General features: G+C 41.2%; 1 protein-coding gene across 3 annotated transcripts in view; it reads left to right on the forward strand.

Annotated features, from left to right (window-relative positions):
• prkar1b (protein kinase, cAMP-dependent, regulatory, type I, beta) overlaps positions 1 to 23,234 on the forward strand; it is a 69,492-nt gene that overhangs the window by 34,093 nt on the left and 12,165 nt on the right. For all 3 annotated transcript variants that reach the window (XM_084925966.1, XM_084925965.1, XM_084925967.1), the window contains 5 exons: positions 6,791 to 6,852; positions 11,170 to 11,216; positions 13,829 to 13,987; positions 18,885 to 18,945; positions 21,135 to 21,256. In XM_084925966.1, the coding sequence (XP_084782092.1) occupies positions 6,791 to 6,852; positions 11,170 to 11,216; positions 13,829 to 13,987; positions 18,885 to 18,945; positions 21,135 to 21,256 (451 nt within the window). The remainder of the gene's footprint in view (positions 1 to 6,790; positions 6,853 to 11,169; positions 11,217 to 13,828; positions 13,988 to 18,884; positions 18,946 to 21,134; positions 21,257 to 23,234) is intronic.

A 23,234-nucleotide genomic window follows, 5' to 3' on the forward strand; every position in this document is an offset into this window, starting at 1 on the left:
GCTACTTTCCCCTGGAAATCATTCAGCGTTTTCCTGTAATAAAATAAAAAAAAAAGTTACAATTATAAACTTTTTGAAGTTTGGGGCATAAATTAACATTGAAGAAACAGCCAAAGTTATACATCCTATTTTCTCCTCACATCTTCCCATCAACTTCTTACTCTTTCTCCTAAGTCTGGTTCTTTCTTCCTCTGCCATGAAACACTGGCTCTCACCTTCCTGATGACAACCTGAGTGTGTATACCTTTGCTCTGTGCGTGCTGGGAGAGAGAGCGTTTGAAGCAGCAGTAATGGAGGGGAAATGAGATTGCTCTACTTTTACACAATTATCACTCGTAGCTCTTAAGACCTTTGGAAATTCTCGTTAAATAGGGTTTGTAAGCATGTATATGCGTATATGTTTGCATGTTTATTTAAAAACAAGTGTGTTAACAAGGTGTTGATTAAGCTTGGTCTGGTAGAAGTCCCAAGTTGTCTGGTACTCCCTGCTTCTGCTGGATGCTGCTCAAAACTCATAAAGAAACTTGACTCTGTGGTTTCTCTCGCTAAACCTTCACATCGCTGTGCAAGAAGAAATAAGGTGAGAGGAAATAACTGGTGCTATTGTAGGTCCCAGGCATGTGAGAAGGTGATAAGGCCATATTGGTCCATCTGAAATGGACATCCACAGTCTGGCAGGGTTTAAGGCGCCAGTTCCAGTTCAGTTAAACCTGATATTTTATCTGACTGACTCAATTAAGTTCAAAGGTTTAAGGAAAGCTACTGTGTCTGTTAGACTTTTCCTCCAGACTGGCTTTTTGTCCCTGTTGCCATAGTAACATGGGCTCTTACTTATTTGTTCCTTTTGTCATTTTTTGTGTCAGTTGGGAGAATGACTGCTGGGGTCTAAAGTTGTATAAGGTGGATTTTACAGTAGTTTCCTCTGCTGTATCCTCGTTCTGTAACTGGACTAATGTACAACTTCTGTTATAAAAATGTAGTTTTCAATGGATTGGATCCAAAGCATGAGCAGTGCAGATGCATGATGACACTTTGTATATCACATCTTTGTCAAACACTCTGTGTAGTTTTCTCACTAGCCGAGTATGTTTTTGACAGTTCAGAATCAGAAAAGTTTTGCTCTTAACATTGATGTTCAGTTTGTACTTCACCTACACTGTCAATAAATGTCAAATTGTGTAACATGTCTGAAAGTAAAAAGTAAACACAACTAATTTAAATCATGTTGCCTTACCATGGCATTTGAGTACATTTAAATTCACATAAATTGGATTTAGGAGCCTAAATACATGCTTAGACTTTAACAGTCTGTCTTCAACCCCTTCTTTTTTTCTCTGAGGTGGTCCAATCAGTGCAGGGTGCATAAATGACAGTTTCCTTCATCAGCATTTGAGTAAAAGTCTGCAGGTCAACCAGATCACCAGCATAAATGCACTGGCCCTTAGGTGGTTAGATTCTCTAGTGTGTACATACTGGGACACGTTTACGTTTTTAAGCAACAGGATGCATTCACGTTTACACCCCTTGTAAACCTGTGGAGCCAGGTGTGTGAGTTTAACACAGTGGACTGCCTCGCCTCTGTTGGTTTCCACTATTTAAATTGCACGCTATCTGAGTCTTCAAACCATGTGAATGTGAGACTGCACCAGATCTTTAAAATAAAAATATTAGTCTGTTAAATTGTATGGAGAAATTGAGAAATGGAGAAAAAATGAAGGTTTTCTCTCACCTGTCATCTGCCTTTGGCATCCTCCTCTCCCACATTGTTGACCATCCCTAAGTGCTCATTGCCACTAGCCATGACCTGTTATGTCCATGCATGAATGGCTGGGACCACCTCTGTGCTGTGCTGCAAGGTTTCTGTGTGTACTCAGTTCCAATCATCCCAGTAGGTGTAAAATGTTGAAAAATAATTGTTAAAATTGCAGTGGAAATGTTCAACATTGCATATAATTTTATGTTTAAGTATTATAGCTTTAAATTTAATGTACACTTACATACTATACTACTTATAGTGTAACTTTTATGCTATAAATAGAATAAAATCTTTGAGTATGTTTAGCCTGTTCTTGTACTGCTATTCATTACACTTTTGATTTGGTTGGAGGGGATATCTGTGGTTTGTTTTGATCAAATAAGACACAGTTTCCTTAGGAGTCTCAAGGCCAGTGTGAAGAAATTGGCAGCAGCTGGCATGACCTGGTTCTTCCATTTGTTGGTGGTGCTTCGTGATGAATAAGGGAGCGTGCTTGGAGCTTTTATGTCATAAATATTCTCCTTGAATGCTTCATTGCTTTATGATTAATCCTTCCTCATCTTTTCCTTTTTTATGTCTCATTCACTCTCTCATACTGTTGCTTGTTGTCAGGGAATGTGCTTTCATGTTGATGTAATTACAGATGAACTGTACTTTTTTTAAAGAAGTAATTGTGTCAAAGCTAATGGAGCTCACTGGTTGTGAGCTCTTGTTTTAAGGCGAGGAACGCTGGCTGTCTGTGCCTAACATTAAATGTCACACTGCTTAGTCAGCCTCACAGAGCGGTTTTCTAGCTTATTATGGTGTTTATAAAACTTAAATTTTACATGCATATGATCATATTTTTGAATATCCTGCTTTACACATCATCCTGACTGTTGGCTGAGCTGCCAACTCAGAGCAGTTGTGTATTATTCTAAGCAACCTGCCCCTTAGTGGCTTAATTTCTGTTGACTAGTATGTACGCAGCATACATTCTTTACTTTACTTTACTTTGTTGTCCCTGAAGAAGAAATTTGTTCTGGACTCCAAATTGCAAACAGTACAGCCATATAACCTGAATAATGATGTTGGCATTGTCTCTGGTGCATTTCCATCTCACTGCTTTCACTTGCATCTTAGTGGCTGTAACATGTCTTACCATAGGAAGTCATTTTTTAACTTTCATTGCCAGTGTACATTTGGTGTGACTTCAGATCATTGCTTATATAATGGAAATGATTAGACTCGCAAAACAAAGACTATTGTTCTGGTTTGCCAGAGTCAGCAGTCTGAATTACTATCAACTGTGGCAGTGGAAATTAATCCTTCAAGCACTTACGGCATGAACACTGCAACAGCCAAACCAGTGGCACATTGCTGCCAAGCTGAGACGCAACTTGGAGCAGGGAAGTTCCCGTATGTGGTGGAGTTGTTGATTATTTCAGATATTGCAAAACCTCTCCTACACAGACAAAGAGCATACTGGATGGGCTCCCCATTAAGGACTTGTGTAACTCAACATTCTGCGGCCCATTAAGAAACACAAAGACGTGGCGGCATGCCGTGCCCCTAAAGAGGCCTTTGGTGTTAATGGTATAATGGCAGCGCTGTGTGTTGATGTAGTAATGTAAAGATAAGATGTCTGCTGCTGAACAAATAAACATTTGGGCTGTAGAAGAGATTAAAAAGGAGGGAAGAGGAGAGTGAAGAGGGAGTCTGTCATTGTCAACCTGTAAGAACAACAAGCAGTCCAGCTACAACAAGGAGCGCTTAATTTTATTTTATTAATGACTGAATCCCTCCAAGCTAACCACATTTTTATGGGTGTTTGAGAACAATAATAGGCTGTTGCTGAACTTTTGAGGGCATGTCTGAGGGTGAAGGAGCATAAAACGTTTTCCTGTCACAACTGCATGTACAGTACACAGTACATGCATGAATTCACATGCTCAATGTGCGTACATGTTGCAACCTTTCACATTCAGCGCAACACAGCTTAATGCAGGCTGTTAGATAAAAGTGCTGATCTGTTGGCCTTAGCGGTCCCTGCTTTGAACTTGAACTGCTGCTTTATTTTTATGCTCACATTATTCCACAGGTGTCATCTCCACCTGCTTCTGGCACTACAAACAGACACATATGGGCAATGTGCTGTCCATGTGATGTCAACTGCACATGATTTGTGTGTGTGTGGACATATGGTAAAAATTCAGATGAGATCAAACTAATGTGACAGTGTTACCAGCGTAATTAACATCTGGGTTTTTACATGAATGAAATTTTTGGTCTGTTTTAACACTGTACACATGGACGAGTGAATGATTATCCATGTGTGTGTTTTAAGGAAGAATCTCCACATAGCTCAACCATGACAGAAGCTTTGTCTCCCTCCATTGGGTGGAGGTGAGCTTCCTAGGCCCGTCACAGTCTGCAGGGTCTCTTTCTGCTTCTTTCTCCTTCTATCTGTCTCTGTCAGAACAGCACACTCATTGTTAGTGGGGTTGCTTTGCCTTTTCATAAGGTCAGAGGGGCTACAGGTAGCGGAAAGGACAAGATTAATCACTTCATTTGAGACACGCAGAGAGGGGGTGATAGACCGAGAGATGGGGAAATGGGTGGGGCAGCAAGAGAATTACAAGGAAGAAAGGGGTAACTGAGATGGGAGATGTAGAGAAAAACCGAGCAGGAACCGACATGGACGAAGAAAGGGAAAGAGAGACGGGTAGAGACAAGGGGAAGTAATTACCTCCATATGCATCTTTGTTGCGCTCACTGATGCGTGTACTGAGTGGATGGAGAGAGGCGGTCAAGTGTAATTAGGTAAACTCAAGTTTACTCCCTTTGATCCTCTTGCTGTGGCAGTGTGGGCCAGTCTTGCCCATCCTCCTTAGCCGTGCCCCGTGTGATCAACAACGCATCACCACCACAGCTGAATGTAACCATGATGCCACTTATGTCTACTTCATGTGCCTAGTTTTGTCCAAACTTAAAAAGTTCTGAGTTTTGAGTACTTCCAGCACTTTCTCCTGGTTTTCTCAATGTTTTCTCACTTAATGCCTCTAAATTGGTCTACACCGTTAAACCTGGTATTTTCCAAAGTAATTATTTTCATAAGCCACACAATATAAATTGCACATAACCTCAAACCAACTGCTCAAAAGCTCCCTGAATAAACACAGTCCACGCCAAGCACAGGTGGCCACAGATGCAAGGAGAGTTGAGGGCACTCGTGCAGATGTTGACTGACTAATCATCATCATCAAAGTGTTTGAGTGAGCGTGTCACGTCACAGTGCCAGTATGCAAGTGTTCATCAGAAAGGACTCTGTATAAATATGTTGTTGCATTGTTGTATCAATGGGCAAATTACACAACTGTGTGTCTGTGAGTGGATTGGTTGCATGCGTCATTATGGTGTATGGGGGTGTGGCATCCTTTAGTTGTGCGTGCAGACTTCAAAGAGTAAGTGTGTTATTTGAATGTGTGTTTGTGTGTGCTGCTTGTCCTCAAGTATGCGTGAGTCAGTGGCCAGCTGCAACGCACCGAGCCTACCTGTGGGTGAAGTTGGCCCAAAATCCATCTTCTTAAGTCTGCTTTTTATTCAGTGTCACATAACAAATACCAGCCAGGTCCATTCACTTCCAAACCACTCAATAACATCCTCAGATCTCTCCTCAACACCTGTTGACCTACGTTACTTTCTTTTATCTTCTTAAAATGGCAAAGTTTATGCAAAGCAACATTTTTTTTAATGTTTGTAGTGTGCTGTAAGTTTGGCTGTGTAAGCCTTTTCATTTCCAAGTGCTACGTAGTCTTGTGCACTGTTAGGAGTGCACACTTATTCAACACCCACACATAATTTTGCGCAAACCTGTGTGTTTTCATAGGCAGTGTTCCACTCAGATGCAGACAGACTGGCTCAAGTGCACACATTCAGTGACACACACACAGGCTCACACACACAAACATAACTGAGAATGGGCTCTGACTTGTCCCACATTCACTCAGCAGGTCTTGTATGTCTTTGATATGCCTGACCCTCTTTTATTGTTTTCTTTTTTTCCCTATATTTCTCTATGAGAGGGGTGGTATGCAACTGATTAGATAGATAAATATACCCCGAAGGTGTGAGGCAGGCAGAGAGGAGGAGAGGAAGGATACTTAGTTTTCTCTTGTCCCGACACATCCCAGCAGTGGAGCTCTAATCTTTTGCGGCTTCATGCATTTAAACAGCCTGATTAGCAACAGTCTAACAGGCGCTTTCCCTGGTGGGCTGAAACAGAAATTAAGTGCTTAGACACAGCCATCACTTTGTTTGTTTTCTCAGTGCCTCTAAAGGAAGATACACTCTTAGATATGGGCTTTGATCATGGGCTGAAACAAAACAGTCATTGTTAAGCCTGCGCACAGTACTGGTCCAATGTAAAGAGGTAGATGGGGCTGAAATGTTTTAATTCTTATATGTGATGATAATATTCTGATGTGTTTAGTATTTCTACTTAACAAAAATAAACACCAGTAGTAACAGAGTAGTAACAATGGCAATGAACAATTTCAGAAATGGAGAGTGAAAAAAAGTACAATATTGTAGACTGATGATAAAATAAACTGTGGTCGGTTTGTTGGACTAAACTGTGTGTTATAACTGGCATAAATGTGTTCTTTATGATGGCACTAAGTAGAAATAATGGGTGTGTGGCTGGATATGGATGAGGACAAAGAAATCAGTTGTGTACACATTCAGATTGATGTGTCTTGTGCAAGCTTCTCCCTCTCTCTCTCTGTCTGTGTGTGTGTGTGTTTGAGTGTGTATTGGGGTCACCCAGAGTTCCCATGCTTGTCTCTTTGGCCTTTTCTGCCTGTTGATCGAGTTTGCAAAGTGATGATGGCTGCTGTCTTTCCCATAATGCCAGTCCTACACAAAAAGTCTTGTGTTTACTGTATATTTGTGCATGAAACTCGGCAAACAATTCAGAAAACTGGTGGGATAATATAACATAATAGCAGTATGCGTTATTAACTCTCTCTCTTTTCCTTTCTCTTTGTCTTCCAGTGACATATTTGATGCCATGTTCCCGGTCACCCATATTGCAGGGGAAACAGTTATCCAGCAAGGTTTGTATGAATATTTGTTGAGGTGAAGATTAAAGTCAGCCTGCTGAGCAAAATCCAACTTGGTTTACGTAATTAATTATAGCAGGAATATGTGACTGTTTATTTTCCTCTGGTGAACAAAAACAATCCTTAAATCCTAATCAAAAAGATTCAATTTGAAACCTAAATGGTTTTTAACGTCATAACTTGCACTCAGAGGTGCTCCACTCAACAAGGTTCTGGAAGCATTCCTCGGAGATTTGGGGACATACTGACATGATGGCATCACACAGTTGCTGCAGATTGTCATCCATGTTGAAAATCTCCCATGACAACACATCTGAAAGGTGTGCTACTGTTCTGACCCTAAATTCTGACCCTACTGCTGTGTGTCGCAGCAGAGATCAGTAGTCATCAGACCAGGTAACATTTTTATAATCTTCTGTTTTTGTTGAGCCTGTGGTAATTGTAGCCTCAGTTTCCTCTGCTGTTGTAGTCCATCATAGATGCTCTTCTGCATACTTTTGTTGTAATGAGCGGTTATTTGAGTTACCATTGCCTTCCCATCACCTTGAAGCAGTCTAGCAATTCTCCTCTAATCTCTGGCATCAGCAAGGCATTTTCAACTGCTGCTCACACATCATAGATGGTTCTGCGGGAAAATTCCAGTAGATCTGCAGTTTTAGACAACCCTGAGCAGATGGACAGGTATACCTAATAAATGTGTATTATGGCCATGTGTATCTATTCACAGGCTGTAAAAGGTCTGAAAAGAGAAGCCAGTGCAAAGGTGCCTCAAGCCTACATTCTTTCTAATGGCCCGCAGTGGTATAGGACACTTGTATAGAAGTCAATGGAAAGAACACCCTTATTGCTCACTTGACCTTTGACCTTAGTAAACACTTATCTAATGTATTTCTTAGTCTTACTGAATGATGTTCATTTCATTCATTCTGGTCCCAAGTACAGTAGAAATGATAATGGAACAGGCTGTGCTTCAGGGTGGCGTTACCTTGCACTCTCAAATTCAACTCTTGCTTGTTATATCTGGTTTCAAAGCACTAGAATTATAACAGCCAAAACGCTCAGTTCAAGGCTTCAAGATTAACCATTTGGTGATGTCATAGTGGTTGTAGCCATCTTTGACACGCTGGAATGCTCTGCCATGGTCATGAGTTACATCATCTTGATGGACTTAGCCACTTTAATGGAAAGGAAACAATTAAAGTGCTATTCTCACTGATTACCTTCGATGACTTTATCTTAAAGAATACTACAATTGTGCTGCAACCCCTGTTTTTTTTTCCTCTGCCACTCCTACATTCCCTCCTGTTTCCTCTCATTGCCTCACTCAAACATTCCCCTCAGTCTGCACCAGATGCCAGGTCTTTCTCCTCTGCCTAACTGCAGTCATCAAAACCTTTAGTCTAGGCATCCCTGGACTTTGACAGAACACAGATCAGCAGGTCCAGACTGTATTTTTCCAGCGCTCCTCCACACAAGCTCCTATCAAACACAGAAGTGGACACATTTAATCACATATTTAAAACACTGAAAACAAACATTCTCTCACACAAATTCCCAGTTCTAGATAATATTATGTTCACACCTGCTCAGAAAAACATAGTTTACATGTGTGGAGCATACCTTACAAACACACACTCATACAGACACTAGGTGCAGGAAAACTGTCAGTGCTAGACAAACACTCCCTCAGTCTCTCCCACCTTCTCTTAAGACAGCATCCAGGAGTATATCAGTCCTAATTTGGTGATAATAAGTCTAGCTAACTTTTCTGGGGGCCCTAGTCCCAGTCCCAGACAGTCCATTGTTATATACACTATAGAGTGTGGTATACACTATATGCAGTGCTGATGTCATTGCTAATGTCTGGACTACTGTACAGCATCAAGAAACCAACCACGCCACTGACCACTCACACACTGTTTAGACACAACTGGGAGTTATTGACTGTAAGGTTTGAGTGGGATTTAAACAGGAGGTGATTTACTGTATTATAACATGCAAAATGTAGCATAGAGCTATTTTCATTGTAATATATTGCTTATAGAGAAGTTCATCTGCTGTTCCTGACATAAACTGTTTCAATTAATAGTAATAAGATGTTTTCAGCGCTGATTTTTGTTCTGTTTGTCAGCAAGATTATGCAAAGACTATAATGAAACTTGGCATAAAAGTAGAAGTCGATCAAAGAAAGATGGCATTAAAATTTGAATCAAATCCAGATCACTTTCTTTAAAAATGCAGAATAGCAGTATTGCCCTTGGTGCCCTACTAATTTTATATGAGGAAAAAAAATATTCGAAGATGAAATTAACTTGATAATGGACATGTTTACTTTAATGCTGACATTGTGTTTGCAAAGCACCTGAGAGACTGAGGATGCAACCAGCGTTGTCCTTTTCGAGTCACAGCATAACACCTAAAATGAAACAAAGCCTGTGTGTGTGTGTGTGTGTGTGTGTGTGTGTGTGTGTGTGTGTGTGTGTGTGTGTGTGTGTGTGTGAGAGAGTGTGTTTCTGTGTGTGCGCATTATGGTCAAATATTTGCTTGCACTCACAGAAGGATTGGAAATGATGCAAAACAAAGGATTGGGCACCAAAGTGATAAAAGACAGGAAGAGCAGGAGAAAAGAAAGACACAGTGAGAGGGAACTGAAAGACTGATAGATGAGATGAAAGAGAGAGACAGAGACAGACAGAGGGAGATAGCCAAGGGCCAGGTTGCAGCAGGTTGTGAGTAGGTGTATGTATGTGTATGTGTGTCTGAGGTTTCCACTGGGACAGACCTTCAGATAGACAAGGAGCGTTTTGTGTGACAAATAGAGCTGTATGATTAACGAGCCCCCTCCACTCAGTATTAATTAGCCGTGTGAACTCCTGTGAACTTTACTCATGGGGTGCTCTAAGCCTTTCAACTCTTTAGGTGAAAATGCACACAGAAACACAAGCACACACACATACAACCTCACTTTGTATCTGCTAAATGCACACAAATGCATACTTGTGTCATCAGGACTCATGCATCATTACCTGTATGTACCTCTGAATGGATTTGCATTTGCAGTTTGGAGTTGCGGGGAGAGATTTGCGCTGCTCATGTTTGTGGCTGTCAGTCCTTTTTAATAATTTCCCCTGAACCCTATGTAATGGATAGCATAATTAAAGGAACACTTGCCATTTTTTAGCCTTATCTCCAGACTAGATGCTTTTAACGGACATTAACCATCCGGATCCCATGACTCACTTCGAGGGTTATTGTTCGCTTTGAAATCCCACCACACTTATGTCAGTGACACAACATCAGACCAGACAACACATTTGGTTCCAAGCTTTGTAAATATAACAAACAGTATTCTTTAATATAAGGAACTAAATAAATTAAGCTGCTGCCTGTGGTTGGTTGCTATACTATGGATCTCTGTTCTTTACACTTCAGAAGGATCTAGCTATGCATGCTCAGACACTTCGGTTTCAGAGCGTGCATTATTAAGCCACCCAAGAACCAGTAATGAACACTGCTGCAGTTGCACTCTTCTGCTTGTGAGAGCCTTATATCACAAATATATTGGCAGGCCCAGTGAAATATGCGTTCTGGAGAAGGCAGTAGCACTTTTGACGCTGGGTGTGCCCTGAAGCTTGAAGTAGGTAATTTATGAAGATCTGAACAAAAATAACATCCAGACAAGAAACCCAACAGTTTCTTTTTTTTGTTGTTTCTTTGGCTTTTCAGAGAGGGCCCAGAACCAAACAGAGACATTCCAGGATTCACAAATTCCCAAAGTTTCTCAATTTATTTTGTGCCCCAGTTCATGTGAATTGGCTTCAAAAATACTTTAATCCCATAATGCTTCAATTTTAGTTTAAAGGTTCTTGATGGAGTTTTTAAACCTCTTTGAACACTGCTTTTTTTATGAATATGCTCTCTTTTTCTTTATTTGTGTTCATGCACAAGGACATCATGCTCACAAGCGAAGTGTGTCACACTTAATTGCAGGGGACGATAATGATGATAGAGATGGAGAGAAGATTGCATGCTAGTAAGCAGTTTTAAGAGGCTTGTCTTTTTTTTAATGAAGCAATGTGTTTGTTTGGCCTCAAGGATACATTCTGTGAAGAACATAACTATATTTGTTTACAAGAAAACATTATAGGGGCACCTTTTACTGGTTAAAAAGTCCACATCTGAGAAATAAACAGGAGGTGAAAGTGAAAGGGGGAAAAAAGCAAGTAAAGGAAGCTTTCTAAATGGTTTAAAGCTAGCAGGTATTGATGTCTTATCTGCTCACCTGTGTTTCTCCTCCTCTCTCCCCTCTAGGTGATGAAGGAGACAACTTCTATGTGATTGACCAAGGCGAAGTGGACGTAAGTGGGTCAGAGCATATTTAGAGTACACTCTTACTTGTACTTTGAATGAGTCAAAGCAAAATATTTCAATTAAAGGGGATTCCAGTATGGTTTTGTTTACTGTCTCATGTGTAGTCTATAAGAAGGATTGTGACTCAGTAGAAAAACCCAGCCTTCTTCACTCACGTAGAGATAAAATTTCCTTCTAACAATGGGCAGGTTGTAGGATTGCCCCTATGTTTTGTTCTCTTCAAAGGTCTCTTCCACTCTGATGACAATCTGTGCACTGCTATAGATTTGAACTGGCTGTGAGAGGCACACAAACTGAGAGATCTTTTGTCTTAGCAAGCCTGACACAGAGCGATAGAGTTAAATGGAGGGAGATAAAACAGAAGCTAGTTAAACAGGAAGTGACCTTATCAGCTTACAACAGTGAGCACAGAGACAGTGGGCAAGAGGAGAGAAGCAGGTTGGCAAGCTTGGCTGAAGTTTGACCCACCTGAGCAGGAAGAAGTAAGTGTAGGAGTAGTGAGATGGTGCCTTGATAGAAAGATGGTGTAGCAATGAACTCTCAGAAAGTGAATTGTCAAATATCATTTGATAAGTTGTGGGGCTCTTTTTAGATTCCTGTGTAAGAGTAAGGATCCATGGTTGTTTATGTAGTTCAAGATTATATTCACGTTAGATACAAAGATAGATGGTAATATCTGGAAAAACTCAAAAATCTGTCTACAACAATCAAGACAAAGTTTGCCTGTTTAATCTTATAAAGTTCCCTCTTCTCAAAATTTCTTAATTCTGATCTGATCTAAGTCCACATCTGCATCTGCTCAGTCTGTGCATCTTTTTTTGTTCTGCCGGAGGTGGTCTCCTCTAGACTGACACCACACGCTCCCAAAGCCAGGACCCTGTCACCCTGCACTCCTACCCTCAACCTCACCCCTGTCCAAACCTCGTGTTCATTTGTGTCGCCTTCACCTCGTCACCATCGCGCCATCCACCTCTCTATCTCTACAGACAGCTGCTGCCTCCCAGCCAAAGCCCAGGCGCTAAACTGCTTCAAGATCAGTGCTGAGGTTATTAAAGTGTGGAGATGTCTCTCATTAAGCTGGGGTGTAAATCTGCCAGCATCCCATAAACTGCCTGAACGCTGACAACCACTGCCACTACTGTAAACACCCCTCCATGTCTGCACTCAAATCTCCTCACTTACGGCCTGTATTTATATGGGTGCACCGCTAAAGAAATTACAGCTTTCATGCCAAAATGTAAGATGATCTTATCAGGGCGAAGAAATGGTAGCTATAATTAAATATTGATAGTTATTTAATCACAATTATTTGGGTAATCGTTTAAATTACTTACCTTAACAGTCATTTTAAAGGAAAGCTTATTTTATTTTTATAGTGGATTTGGCAATGAAATTAATTACATCATGCCAAACAGAGATGCAGATTTTTTGCTGCACCTACCTGTATGGCCAGCAGGCTTGTGCAAAGAAACAAACTCATGACTCATCTAACCCTTCCAGTAATTTTGATTCATTGGTTCATTAATTATTTACAGGCACATGCGATTTGCTCTCGAAAATTCACTTATTGTGAGAGACAGCATACAGCATGTTAATCAAGACTTTTCTGTTCTGTCATCTCAGGCCCGACTGGGAGTAACTTCACTCTTGCTCCCGTTCAAGTATTAAAGCAGCTCTGTCTTTGAAACTTTATGACACCACATGTACAAAAGTGAGGATGAAACAGTGACTCATAGGTCAGGAGATACCTGAGGACTGGACTGTTAAAAAGCCTGTATGCTACCTGTATGCTCTGATGTAACTCTTTCTCAGCATTCATTTAATTGCTCTTCTAGGCTTGACGTAACCAAAGTCAGCACTGCATCTCTTTGAAGCCATGCCACTGTATAGTGAAGGATGAGTCCCCTGTGGTCTACTCGGAGCATGAATAATGGCCTGCAACAATTCTGGCAATTCACAACAACCACCAGAGAGGAATAAACCCTGCTTCCCTCTGCCTCTCTCTCTGTGTTATTAAGTCAACAAGATAGTGGATAGTGTGTCGACAGCTGAAACCGTAACAGCCCTAGAGACAGCCTGAATGAGTCTCACTGAGGTTGCATTGTCTGTAGAGCTACAGTGGTTGATCTCAGTAGAGCTGTGCATGTGTGTTCCTGCACATGTAAGTGATGAAGCATCATGAGAATGTGTGTTTCAGATGACACACAGCCTGAACAAATCCACACAGCTTTCCGACCTCCCATCACTTCCAAATCACAGGGATGACTCTAACAAGACAAGACAAAGAAAATAAAAGGGATTGATTGAGAGATGGTAGGGATAGAGGGCATTTTAGAGGGTCTCATCTGAGGGCTTAGTGGGGATCAAATACTTAGGGACAAGCCTAGTGAGAAAATCAAACAGCCCGGAAACTGAAGGGGGATGGGGGAGTGGTGGGCCAAGTGTTGGATAAAGTGTCTTTGGATGGGTAGCTGAAATAGCAGAAAGTTTTAAATTCCTACCTCAAAACAGCTGTACCCAGAAAATGTTTGTATTCTTCAGAAGCATCCCAGCTTATATATGACCCTCTTTATAAATTTGGCTTTTGTTCTGTCTGCAGGTGTATGTGAATGGTGAGTGGGTGACCAGTATTGGAGAAGGAGGTAGTTTTGGAGAGCTGGCCCTCATCTACGGGACTCCTAGAGCTGCCACCGTCAAGGCCAAAACAGACCTGAAACTGTGGGGCATTGACAGAGACAGCTACCGACGCATCCTCATGGTATGAACTTCGTCATGATGACTCTCAGTATTTCTGTAAACTCCATGGTAACAATATGCAAGAGGCTGGTTTGTAGCAACCATACATTGCAAAACTTGATGGGTAAATTGCTTCCACTCTGCACACATCAGTACAGCTGTATATTTTTTTCCGTGGCTGTACTGTGGTGGTGTAGGTTCAGAAAAGCTTCCAACCTGCTGATGATTGTAAATTAGCTGTAGGTGCAGATGTGCGAATGTACGGTTGTCTGTCTTTCTTTGCGTTTCCCTGTGATGGAGTCGGATCTGCCTTGGCTGTGCACTGCCTCTTGCTCTACATCAGCTGGGATAGGCTTCAGCTCTCCTGCTTCCCCTAGTTAGATAAGCGGCTAAGAAACAGGATGGAGAACTGAATATCTTCTTTCTTGTGAGTGAAATTACAGTATGACAGTTTTGGGACACAAAGTGCTTGCTGTGGTTCTTCGTAGTGTAATGCTTTACACATTTGACTAACAAGCTAAAGACACTTGGTTTGATCACACAGCCCTTAAGGGTTGTGGTTAGGCCGGCTAGCCAGTGCAAAAACTCTGCCAAATCAAACATATGGAGCTGATAGGGTGACCCCCTTTTGTATAAGGGAGCAGCCAAAAGTTTCTTCTTCTTTATGTGTTACTCTCTCTTGATTACTAAAATAGATATACTGGCTACCTATAAATGTATGCATTTGAGCACTATGGAAATTTCTGTATTATATAATTAAAGAGGAATGCTATTACTTCGTTTTGGGCATTTTAACAGTAGTAGACAAACAACCAAAGGGGTTCTAGGTCTGTAGAGCTTGTTATTTGTAGGTAGGTAGGTATTTAAATATATTTAACCCATGAATTGGAAAAGATATGCTATCATAATTTTATGGTATATTTGAAAATATTAAACATTAAAACAAATCCACACTATGACACTGTAGACAAATAATATCTACATGCCATTAGTAGACTCTCTACGGTCATCAATCACAGTCCTCTGCTTGCAGTATTTCCTCCCAGTCAACCACTTAAGGCTCCTTAAGCACTTAAAACATTTGCTTTCTTTTTTATACTCTAAATACGCTTTAACACACAGAGGAGTGTATCCTCCCATTTTAATGGGTCTAGATCTCTTCTTAGATGAAGAAAGCCAAATGTGGGGAGGGAGTGAGAAGAGGAGTAAAAAAAGTCAATATTAATGCCTCTTCTTGCACTTCCCACTCCGGGAGCTTATCTAGCAGGAATGTCGAAATGTTTAAACTGGAAACACAAGGAACTGTGCCCTTGCCCTCATCCTTGCTCATAAGTACACACACACACACACACACACACACACACACACACACACACACACACACACACACACACACACACACACAGAGATTGGTTGTTATTAGAATGACTAAATATTGTCCATGTGTGTGTCTGTGCCCAGCTAAACACTTCCTCAAATGTTCCTAATACCATATTCCGAATAAATTAGAGAGTTCCCATTTAACTTTTCAAACTACCTCTTGCATTTAAGCCTTGGCCAACTGAAAGTTCAGTTCAGTGTAAAACCAGCAGAGATTGAAGCAGGTTTGTTTTCGGACCTTTCAGTTCAGAGTAAAGTTGGCATTGACCTACACAGCACTCATGTCACCTCTTAAGCGCATAGTTAAACTAAGGGCACAGTCCGCCCTGGTAACCTTTCTTTGAGAGGATTCTCCTTGTCTTACACATTTCATTCCTTCGTTGCTTCCAGCAGCAGCTGCAGGAGGGGAGACGGGGTGAAACAGAATTCAATTATGTGAACCTGTAGTTAATTATTGCTGTCAATGATTTGTAAAGCTGTTTTTACAAAGTGTGGTATTCTGGCAAGGACTTAGGCCAACGAGTGAGCTTTCTCTCTGAGTGTAAATGTGTGTGTGTTTGTGTGTGGTGTGTTTCCCAGCAAAAAATATGCTGAGCGCCTGTGTCTGCAGCTAGTTAGCTAGAAGCTCATAAGGTGCATTGCCACTGCCATCAGGTTCATTGTTCTCACATCTGCTTTCCTGTCCCGAGTCTGCTGTGTCTCCAAATCTTAAAAATGATTATGTGTAATTTAAATGGTTTTACATTTACAGTCACTAGTTCATTCCATTTCAAGACACATTATTTTGAACAATTATAGAAACAGTTGCATGTTGCATGGATATCGAGTAGAGAGGTAGGGCAGGCAGGCCATGGAATACCAGGTAATCTCAGTGTCAGCCCACTCAGCTGATACCCATCTATGCTTTCAGTTAGGCAGATCTCATGTTTAGCTTCTTCATCCTGCACACAGCATGCTAAAAGTTACTGAACACTGCAAATCACTTTGCAACCCACCTAAATCTCAGCTCCTGCTTTTTATGCCATTTCTGACTTTTTTGCACTTTAGTGGCTCTAACTGCATTAGGTTTTTGAATAACCGTCTATATTTGATCCTTAAACTGAATATTAATTTCAACGGATCAAAGTGAAATTCAAAACCAATTAAGCCACATTTATGTGATTTTTAAACTGCATCGTGTGCAGTCTCCTCCCCAGTTAGTGATCCACCAGAAATGTAAATTTTGTAACCAGTTGATCATCCAAGTCACTTAGACCTACAAAATGGTAAATGGATCAATCAGGAATAAATTTTATATTTTTGAAGAACTATTTGGTTAAAAAAAGATACTTTAAATCTCAGAACTTTTACAATTGACTATTTTAGTTCTCTAAAAAGTGCTTCTTCTTACTTCTTATTTACTTCATATATTTCATATAAAACCTTTAAGATGAGCAGAAATTGTTTATAGGTGCCTTTGATGAATTTACTTGTAGATATTTCTCCTTACGCCATGCCCAGTGGAAAATAATGACACGCGCACAAGTCATTATATCACAGTTTGTTTATAGTACGGCCATGATTTTATCATGTAGAGCCAAAGAGCCTCTCACTACACCACCCACCCTACCAGCTTCCTTATCAGGGTGTACATTGAGTAAACAGTGTAATGCCATTCCCTGTGATAACCACACTGTTTCTATTGTGTTACTGCCATTTATACAATACCTTCCTTGTTGTGTCATCTTGGTATTTAAACACACATAGCTACAGACGAAGCCGTTAACAAACCGACAGACAACTGTCAACAAACAGAACATGAGACGAAAGGAAACAAGGAGAAATTATACAGAGAAATGAGAGGGGATGTGTGCGTGGCGGGTTGGTGGTGTATGTTTTTCACATTGGACAGAGATGAAGGTGATGGAGATGGGGTGTAAGGTACAGTTGGTTTAGTCTGGCTTCACGCCACACCTCAAGTCTTTGATGACTCTCCCTCAAAGACCGAACAGACACAGAGGCTGGTTCATCTTTTAGCCACAGGAGGAGTGAACACTGGGGCCAACAGGAGCAGAAGAGTTTTATACATGAAACATGTGCTCAGGCCCTCCCAAGTAGACAAGATAAAACAGAAGACAAAGAGAAAAAAGATGTTCACCAACAAAATAAATGACAACTTGAAATTTTAGAAATAGAAATTTAGAAACGCATCATTTTCATTCCTTCCACCGCAGCGAGCCTCTTTGAAACCCTGCGATGTTACTCCGGCCCACCCAGCGGTTCCTACTGCACTTGTATAAATCACATCTACTGTATTGTAATGTAATTTCATGTACACATGTTAAGCCTTTAAGCCTTTCAAGGCTGTCTGATTAGCTCTATGGGGAGACTTTCAAATGTGAAGACCAACTTAACATCTCTGTGTAAGCTGGAGTGTGTGTGTGTGTGTGTGTGTGTATGTGGTGTGTGTTAGAGGTAGAGCGTACATGCGTTACTGTTTGTATTTGCTTGCTTAACGAGCAAGTTTCATCTCTGCGGAGACAGCAGCAAAACATAAGTGGCAGAACTAAAAACAGACTGCACGCTCTGCCTGCACACACTGACGACACACATGCACACAGACACACAACTCAAATCATTTATCGAGGAGGGAGGCAGCGCAGGCTAGAATTCCTTTAATCAAGTTGTTTACGATTCTGACTTTGACATTGGCTCACTTGGGAACATTTTCTCCCCTTTTAAGACAAAATGTGAAATTATATGAAATTAGAGGCAGCAGCGGGTCTCAGGCACTTATGCACTAAAGACACCCTAAGCCTCAATATATCATTTCCATATGCAAAGGCAGGGCGGACAAGATCGTCTCTCCTCACTCGCTTTTACTCTCTTCATGCTCCCACTCCCTCTGAGTGGTTCTGTGCAGTGAAGGAGAAATGCAGCGAGGGAAGGGGTCCTCTGGGTCTAGACTTGTCAGGAAGCACCTGATTTTCATGGCAGAGGCAGAATGGGGGGAAAGTCCCCTGCCTGGTGGGTGGGGTGGGCCACACACACACACAGACACACGTATCAGAAACACATTACATACACCTGCATAACCATGACTCCATGAACTGTCAGCTATTCATCACAGATTTTTTTTTTTTTAAAAAATGTGTATTCATGTTTTAATATTTTGGCAGTATTCATATGTAATATTTGGAGTTTTTTTTAAAGGTTGGCTGTGGAATGAGAAACATGCAACCCTTTGGATGCTCTCTATGTTAACTCTTTGCAAAAAAGATGCAGATTTTCAGGCTCTTTCCAATATTTGCACCCCAAAGAAATTCATTTTTCACAGTTGAAAAACTTTGTCGAAGCAAAGTTGCTGTGCTTTTAACTTTGGTTATTAAAGGAGTGAAAAAAATAAAACAAATTAAAAGTTTTAAAGAGTTTCTGATTAATGAGAGTGATCTCTTGGTTTTGGGATAAAAATCAAACTTATGACCATTGGTGTGCATTAACCATAGTATTACAACAACTTCCTTAAATGGTAAATGTGTTTGCTTTTGTGTGTGTTACAGGGCAGCACATTGAGAAAGAGAAAGATGTATGAAGAGTTCCTGAGCAAAGTCTCCATTCTTGGTAAGTCTGTGTGTTAAATATAATATAGACAAGACGTGCAGCATGTTGTTACTGGTGACTATAATGAATTCTTTTACACTTTGTTAATCAATTTGTGACTATGCCGAAGGATTGAGTGCGTTTATACATATTTATGCATTCATTTTACACAGGTCAAAGAGTTGAGAGTGCAGAAAGTTACTTATATACTGTAGATTAACCCACATAAACACAGGCGCACGCTGTCACACAAGGCCCATAGCTGAGTGAGGTCTGTGTGTACAGTCCTAATCTTCTCACACTGTTCATGCTAAAGCCAGTCACACTATGCAATGTGTGCAATGTCTCCATGTGGACAATTAAGGAATAGTGAGTTGAGATAAGCCTCTTTGCGGCTGGAATTTGGATAACCAGCCTGCACAGGCAATTTGGTTTTCAGGGATGGCGAATGAGATTCACTCAGATTTTGAAAACGAGTTGCAATTGGAGCTGACATCTCATCCCTTTCCACTTGATCGTTTATGTGGTGTATAAAGCAAGGCCATGCCCTCTGTACAGAGTTATTAGCTGGCTGAGTAAACACATACACTCAATCCTGGTCTTAGGAGGATGTCTTTGCGAGGTCCGCTCTCTTTTCATTCAGCTCTTTTCTTTCACAGCTCTCTTTTTGACAGCCTTGTCGAGGCCTGTATTCAGACAGCACCCTCCTGCTTTTCCTCTCCTCATTCGCTTTGCTCGGCCCCTTTGAATTGGAGGAGGAGTAGGAGGCGGGGGTGTTTTTGTTTGTCTTTGATTTTTGAGATAGCCACGAAATTGGGTACAAGCCCTTGATGTCATGGAGTGAAGGGAGTAAAAAACACAACCTGTTGTTTGTCGTACACACACACACAGGCCCTAGCATATCCACGGGCAATTCCCTGTGCGTCTACCGTGTATGTGTGTAGCATGGTGCTCCAAGTGGTTGCAAGTTCTGTGAAGCATGAAATGTAGGTTCTTTAGTCGGCACATTTGTGTATCATGTTACCGTGCTAGTTGTTAGGGTTCACCTCTATAGGACCTGCTGCCTTTAACTGGCAGCCAGAAAGAAGACATCCATCTGGGTCCAGCAGACACCTCGGCCCCACTGGCGGGGGACACTGGACACCTCCAAACCGGCAGGCTTACCTTAACTAATCCTAAGTGCACACACACAAATAGACACACTGGGATCAGTTACTGAGCACATCAGGGACAAAGAGAGTGCTGTAGTTTTACACCTCTAACTCATGTCTGAGTCAAATCAAAACATTGAATCTTCTAGACAAAGCTAAGGATGAGCAGTGCTTTCACTGCAGCAAAGTCACATTCCACGTGTTGGTGTAGCTGCTTTTAAGGCAACAATAATCTGCTCCATTTTTAAAGGATTAGCCGATTCGGTAACCAATGTCTGAATGGAGATGTTTACTTACTAGCGGGTCCTGTTTCTTTAAGTATTAGTTTAAGTATCATTTCATCTGAATTGCCTAAAACTCCTTTGGTTTAAGCATTTTTCCCAGTGAGATGTATGACTGTGTTTTTGGTTTCTAGAAATATCTCAGGCTAACCACGTCACTGTTGCTGTGGTTGGGTAATCGTAAAGACTATCTGACTCGCTCAGAACAAACTTAGAAAGATGCTGTAAACATTTTTTAGCAGAACTCCTTCACATATCTTGACCTTTACTTCTGTCTGATCTTTAAAATTATATAAAAGTGAAAAATTTTTTTTTTAATATATCATTTTAATAGTTATTAAAGCATTGCTGCTTAAATCAAAATCATATTTATTAGTATATTTGGTTATATTTCAGATAATTTCACTGATGAAGTTAGACTGTAGCTATGAAATCATATTTTGCAACCACAGAACGGAAGTGGTGGAAAGGAACTTGATCGCACCACTTGAACTTGATTGGAGTATAATCAACACAATCCAGAGTGAGTACAACAAAGTTTTAGGAGTCAATTTTAAGGTGTTTGAGATCCATTAAATTAGGGAGGAGACAGAGCGGCTGATACAACGGTTCCTCTTAAATTACTGGATTGTAATTAGTGTTCCTACCAGCTTACTGAACAAGGAAAGCCTCTATCTCCAGGCCATGAAACGGTAATCCACATTGTATGTGCATCTACTACTGATCAATGTAAATAAGACTGTCTTTTCAGTAATCTGTATTTGCTGTCCTTTCACAGAATCTTTGGATAAATGGGAGCGCCTGACTGTGGCCGATGCCCTGGAGCCTGTTCAGTTTGAGGATGGAGAGAAGATAGTGGTGCAGGGAGAACCTGGTGATGATTTCTTCATCATAACAGAGGTAAAGTCTGTGAAGAATATGATGTTTTACAAAGCACTGGAAACATGTCTCTGTGTGTGAAAGAGACAAGTTTGATGATGGAGTTTAACCTAGTTCCAACACAGAGCATAAAGCAGATTTTTTGCACATTGAGTGCTTTAGAAAAAGCATTAAAATCACCAGAATTACAGTGTATGTAGTGGTTTCCTATTACTGTCACATTTCCTGTAAGCTGTAGATGTTGACATACCGGGGCCTAAAATCGTGTGCATGTCATCAGAGTCATCAAGGGGGGCACTAGGGTTGATGTAAATGTCATCATACAGAGACGTTGGTGGGCTGTTTGCTGACATTGCAACTGATCCCAGTTTATTGCCACCAGCAGACAGAGTACCCAGTGCTCCCCTGCCCCAGCCTGCAAACACACAGAACCTGTGCAAAGAATGGCTCCCTCACACTGGAGGCTTTGTGGAACCGAGGCCCCTGGTGTGACTTCATGAAGGGCCCCCTGCCTGTCATCCTAACGCACTTTTTATTAACTCCATACTTATTTGGCTTTCACCAGCATCGAGTCAAAAGGGGCATCTAAAGGGGGTTGGGGCACAATCTGCTGTGGTTGCGTCCTTACATTGAGTGCAGAATTATTAGGCAAGTTGTATTTTTGAGGAATAATTTTATTATTGAACAACAACCATGTTCTCAATGAACCCAAAAACTCATTAATATCAAAGCTGAATGTTTTTGGAAGTAGTTTTTAGTTTGTTTTTAGTTTTAGCTATTTTAGGGGGATATCTGTGTGTGCAGGTGACTATTACTGTGCATAATTATTAGGCAACTTAACAAAAAACAAATATATACCCATTTCAATTATTTATTTTTACCAGTGAAACCAATATAACATCTCCACATTCACAAATATACATTTCTGACATTCAAAAACAAAACAAAAACAAATCAGCGACCAATATAGCCACCTTTCTTTGCAAGGACACTCAAAAGCCTGCCATCCATGGATTCTGTCAGTGTTTTGATCTGTTCACCATCAACATTGCGTGCAGCAGCAACCACAGCCTCCCAGACACTGTTCAGAGAGGTGTACTGTTTTCCCTCCTTGTAAATCTCACATTTGATGATGGACCACAGGTTCTCAATGGGGTTCAGATCAGGTGAACAAGGTTTCTTGAAGGATGCAGACTTCTTCCTGTACCACTGCTTGAAGAAGGTGTCTTCCAGAAACTGGCAGTAGGACTGGGAGTTGAGCTTGACTCCATCCTCAACCCCCAGTAGGACTGGGAGTTGAGCTTGACTCCATCCTCAACCCGAAAAGGCCCCACAAGCTCATCTTTGATGATACCAGCCCAAACCAGTACTCCACCTCCACCTTGCTGGCGTCTGAGTCGGACTGGAGCTCTCTGCCCTTTACCAATCCAGCCACGGGCCCATCCATCTGGCCCATCAAGACTCACTCTCATTTCATCAGTCCATAAAACCTTAGAAAAATCAGTCTTGAGATATTTCTTGGCCCAGTCTTGACGTGTCAGCTTGTGTGTCTTGTTCAGTGGTGGTCGTCTTTCAGCCTTTCTTACCTTGGCCATGTCTCTGAGTATTGCACACCTTGTGCTTTTGGGCACTCCAGTGATGTTGCAGCTCTGAAATATGGCCAAACTGGTGGCAAGTGGCATCTTGGCAGCTGCACGCTTGACTTTTCTCAGTTCATGGGCAGTTATTTTGCGCCTTGGTTTTTCCACACGCTTCTTGCGACCCTGTTGACTATTTTGAATGAAACGCTTGATTGTTCGATGATCACGCTTCAGAAGCTTTGCAATTTTGAGACTGCTGCATCCCTCTGCAAGATATCTCACTATTTTTGACTTTTCTGAGCCTGTCAAGTCCTTCTTTTGACCCATTTTGCCAAAGGACAGGAAGTTGCCTAATAATTATGCACACCTGATATAGGGTGTTGATGTCATTAGACCACACCCCTTCTCATTACAGAGAT

This window comes from Perissodus microlepis, chromosome 4, assembly GCF_051167445.1.
Source record: "Perissodus microlepis isolate ML-2025 ecotype Zambia chromosome 4, ASM5116744v1, whole genome shotgun sequence".
Taxonomy (NCBI): Eukaryota; Metazoa; Chordata; class Actinopteri; order Cichliformes; family Cichlidae; genus Perissodus; species Perissodus microlepis.